General features: G+C 52.3%; 1 protein-coding gene across 1 annotated transcript; it reads left to right on the top strand.

Annotated features, from left to right (window-relative positions):
* Nucleotides 1–522: 522 nt before the first annotated feature.
* On the top strand, nucleotides 523–1569 carry CHC_T00005000001 (hypothetical protein). Its single transcript, XM_005716315.1, has one exon. It carries the CDS (start codon nucleotides 523–525, stop codon nucleotides 1567–1569), a length of 1047 nt encoding a protein of 348 aa, XP_005716372.1.
* The last annotated feature ends 2665 nt before the right edge of the window (nucleotides 1570–4234 follow it).

Genomic DNA, 4234 nt, shown 5'->3' with positions numbered 1-4234 from the left:
GGGCATACCGTAGTCGCAACGCAATAAAGTCTCCGACGGCCACCCGCTCCCTCGGGGATCGGGGGGTATCGGAGTTCACGGAACCACAAAGGCAAAGCAAAAACCACCCTGTCAAGAGTCTTAACAGGCTGGTTTTTTCTTTGCAGAGAGTCATTCCTCCCTCATGTCGTTGGTCAGCGGCACCTCCCCTTTTGCTCAGAGCATCCCTACCGGTAGAATCAAATACCCAAACAACCAAAATTTGATGATTTGATGTCGATTGAAGTCCCCACCGGTGCAACCAAATCATCAAATTCTTGGTGTCGATCTAAAAATCGGAACCAAATATCAAGAATTTGGTTCGGATGGTCTCTGTTTGATTACCCTTGACAATCCAGTTGTGCACGTTCTATTGGTCGACCGAAACGGCTTCCCACCAAAAAGTGCATCGATGCGGTATTTGCCTCGAGATTACCAGCGTCTCCCGCCGATCCAGAATGCTCACTACGGCGTGCATGCTCTTCCCCCTTCCATCTCTCCAGAATGTCGACGGCCCCGCCATCCCTGAGCGCGTCCTTCCCCGCCCGGCTCTTACACAACAACAACACTTCCTCGACCAACCAGGCGCGAATCTCCGCCATCTCCTCCCGTCCCACCTCCTTTGACCTCCCCAAGCACATTGCGACCGCCGCCGTACCCCCACCAACACATCATGGCACTCGTCCGCCATCGCGCAGTTCCGCACCCAGCTCGCCCCCGCCAGCCTCTTCTCTGCCTCCCCCGCCTCCAGCAATCTCAGCAACCTCGTCAACAGCTGTCTCTCCGCCTGCCTTCCCTCGACCAACAGGACGTCCCTCCCCTCCTGGCTCGCGCACGCATTCGACAGCCGCAGCACATTCGGAATACTCGGTACCCTCTCCACGAGCACGAGTAGCGTGCCCCTCTCCCGAAACCCGTCCGCGCCCTCCGCTTCGTCCACGCCCGGCGCGAAGCGCGTCAGGTTGGACAGCAGCGCCGCGTGCAGCGCGACGACGTCCGCGTCCAGGACCACTTGCGCTGCGAGCCGCACCGCGTCCGCGTGCGTCAGAGCCGCCGGCTCCTTGTCCTCCGACAGGTTCACAAGCGCAGACAGTGCTAGAGCAGTGCGATACGTTGCTCAGCAGCAGCAGCAGCCGCAGGAGAACGTCGCTCGCGGCTGTCGAGCCAATCATCCGCCGCAGCACCGCTGCCGCCGGCGCGTATGTTCTCTCCGGGATCGCGCTGCTCGCGGTCGCGTGGGGAGCGCGTGCTGTCAGTGAGCAGGGAGGACAGCGCCGGCAGTCTGTCTTTGTCCACGGTGGAGGTGAGAGGGAAGGAGTGCAGACAGAGTGGCGAGGGAGAAGGTCGCGGGATGGGTTTCGAGTGAGCGTGCGACTACGACTGAGGGTGCGATACGAGGGTGAGTACGAGGGGAATGTACTTCATTTGGTTCTCACCGGTGGGGCAGTTCTTTCCGAAGCATCAAACAGCCAAATAACGAAACAACCAAATTCTAGGGAGCCAATCAAATTACAGAAAAAGTGTGCCAAGTGTTGTTATTTGATGATTTGATTGCGTACCGGTGGGAATGCTCTTACACATTATAGAGCTTACGCCAAAAAGAAAATGAGAAATTAATTTGCAAATTTCAGCAACCCTGAATGCTGAAATGTGATACAGAAATGTAATGTGTGAAATCTGAAATAGGGCTTACGCTGCAATAAACCGGAAGGCACATGAGTATCACAGCGAGTATTACATACACAAGGGTCGGCTGGGGTGGACGACGCGAGTGCCTCACCACTGCAAACATGGCTCCATGCAGACAAAAGGACTACGCCACAAGTGCGACAAGAAAACGGTGTTCCGATTCTCGTGCCGTGCTGCAAGCCATTGCGCGACGTCGACAACGCAATCGAGAGTCTCTACCATCTTCCACCCGCCTTCTTCTCCAAGTTACCGGAGTGTACGTCCACCACCGCAGTGACTACATACACTGCATTACTCGCCGCAACCGCATCTCCACAACTGATTTTACATTTAATTTCAATGCGTTTAGCGACCTGGAGTGTCTTCTGCATTTTAGATTTCGCTCAGAGCACCTCATAACAATGATGAAGGTGATGGGATGGCCGTTAGAAAAGACCTGCACTCGTCGCAACCGGTACTCAGTCACACCAATTCTGTCTTGCTGCGTTGTATTGAAACGGCTGGCGACACCTGCGAGGTGGACTGACATGGAGCTTTTGTTTGGCAAACATGCGCCACAGCTATCCGAGATTCTTTGGGAGGCTGTTGAGCACCTCGTGCAGGAACGACAGCATCTGATTACGTCTCCCTTGGACAAAGACTTTATGGAAGAGAGATTGCCGATGTACGCAGAGGCCATTTATGCGAAAGGAAGCGCGATGGACAACTGTGTTGGCTTTATTGACGGCACAGTGCTGGCTATAGCTCGCCCGAAGGGTAATTTAGCGCAACGAGTAGTGTATAACGGCCACAAGAGGAATCACGCGCTAAAGTACCAGGCTGTAAATACGCCTGACGGCATGATTCAGCATGTGTACGGTCCACTAGAAGGGCGCCGCCACGATTGGACCTTGTATATACGAAGCGAGCTTGACGAAACAATTCCTTCGGTCCTAGAGGCGAACGGTGTAAGATACAGTTTATACGGTGACTCTGGATACAACCCCAGATGGTTTATGGAGGTCCCTTTTCAAGGTTCGAACCTCTCTCCAGCCCAGCGAGCTTTCAACACGTCTATGTCTGCAGTGCGCATAACCGTCGAATGGATATTCAAGGAGATCAAGATGCACTTCGCGACCGTGGACTTCAAGCGCAAAATGAAGATCAACGAGGCACCCATTGGACTGCTTTACCTATCCTCTATGATACTGTCAAACTTTCGGAACTGCCTATATCCAAACCAGATATCCCGCTACTTCAAATGTACCCCTCCAACTCTTGAGGAATATGTTTTTCACAAAGGCGAATGATGCGTCACCGACGGAAAGTTTTGATGGTGTCCGCGAGGACCGGGGTGTGGGGCGGAGCCCCACTCCAAAACGGTTTTATGGCGTTTTACGGTATCTACAGCATTAATACGGGTGTTATAAGGCGTGTAATGGTGCTCTGGGCGGTTAGAAAGGCTTCGAGGCACTTTTTGTAAAGTTTACTTGTTTCGGTTAAATGCATCTATCATGGCCTTGAACTTTTCAAGCTCTAACTTTTGGAGCTCTACGCGCTCCTCACGGCGTTCACGTCGCTCTATTTCGCGCTCTTGTCTGCGCTCATCGCGCTCTCGCCCTCGATCGGCACGGTCTTCTACTGCCTTCTCACGCTCAAAAGCAAGACGCTCACGATCAAGATCTACGCGTGCAAGATCTGCGTCTTTCAAATGCTCACCGAACCTGTCCATCTCCGTTTCGAGAAGTGCAGTTTGTCTCTTCTTTCGCTTTTTCGCAGTACTTGAGGGCTCCTCGTCGCATACCTCTGTGGTGTTATCATCGTCATCGCTCTTGTTTTTGCGCTTCGTCGCCAAGTCAACCAAGACCTGTCCCATTCTTTCCTTGTCTTCTTCTTTCCTCTTTTGGGCTGTCTTAGCAGCCTTCTTTTGCACGTCCAAGTCATCGTGTGCTTCTCTCATAGTCATCAGAAGGTCAGCTAGCTCTCCCATTTCACCCCCACCAACACCAGACAATCGCTGGTTAGCATTGTCGGCATGATCGTAGTCCTTTTGTAGCCTCTTGTACCTGTCCTGCACCGCCTTCCAACTTACATTTTTGCCTTCTGTATCGAATGCCGGATTCGCTGAAATCTTCGACGCGGCCACCTCAAATAGCTTCTTTGTTTCACCAAAAGCTGCAGTGTGCGCCCTAGATGCAGCCACCTCTCGCGCAATGACGAGATCCTGCGCAGCAGTAAAGCGAGAGCTTCTGCCAGGTTTTGCAGTTGCCTGTGAATCGGTCTCGCTCGTCTTATCTTGGATTACTTCAGCCATGTTTTTTCCCGATGAGAGGATCCTGTCCCTGTCGCGCAACTGTCTTCTTCCAATTTATCCCCCGCGGAAAATAGGACAGCTGTCACATTGCTTTCCTCACATCTTTGCAGAAAGGTCTTCACTAACTGGTCACAATTCCGCATCTTTGATCACATGCTTTCTACAGATTTCTGCAATAAAGCTTTCAGTGTAATTTTGTTTGAAGAATTCTGCTTCAAATTTTACAGAAGTATG

Source organism: Chondrus crispus, genomic scaffold, assembly GCF_000350225.1.
Source record: "Chondrus crispus Stackhouse genomic scaffold, scaffold_260, whole genome shotgun sequence".
In the NCBI taxonomy this organism is placed as follows: Eukaryota; Rhodophyta; class Florideophyceae; order Gigartinales; family Gigartinaceae; genus Chondrus; species Chondrus crispus.
Note: the sequence above shows the minus strand (reverse complement) of the source record. Positions and strands in the feature narration are given on the sequence as shown.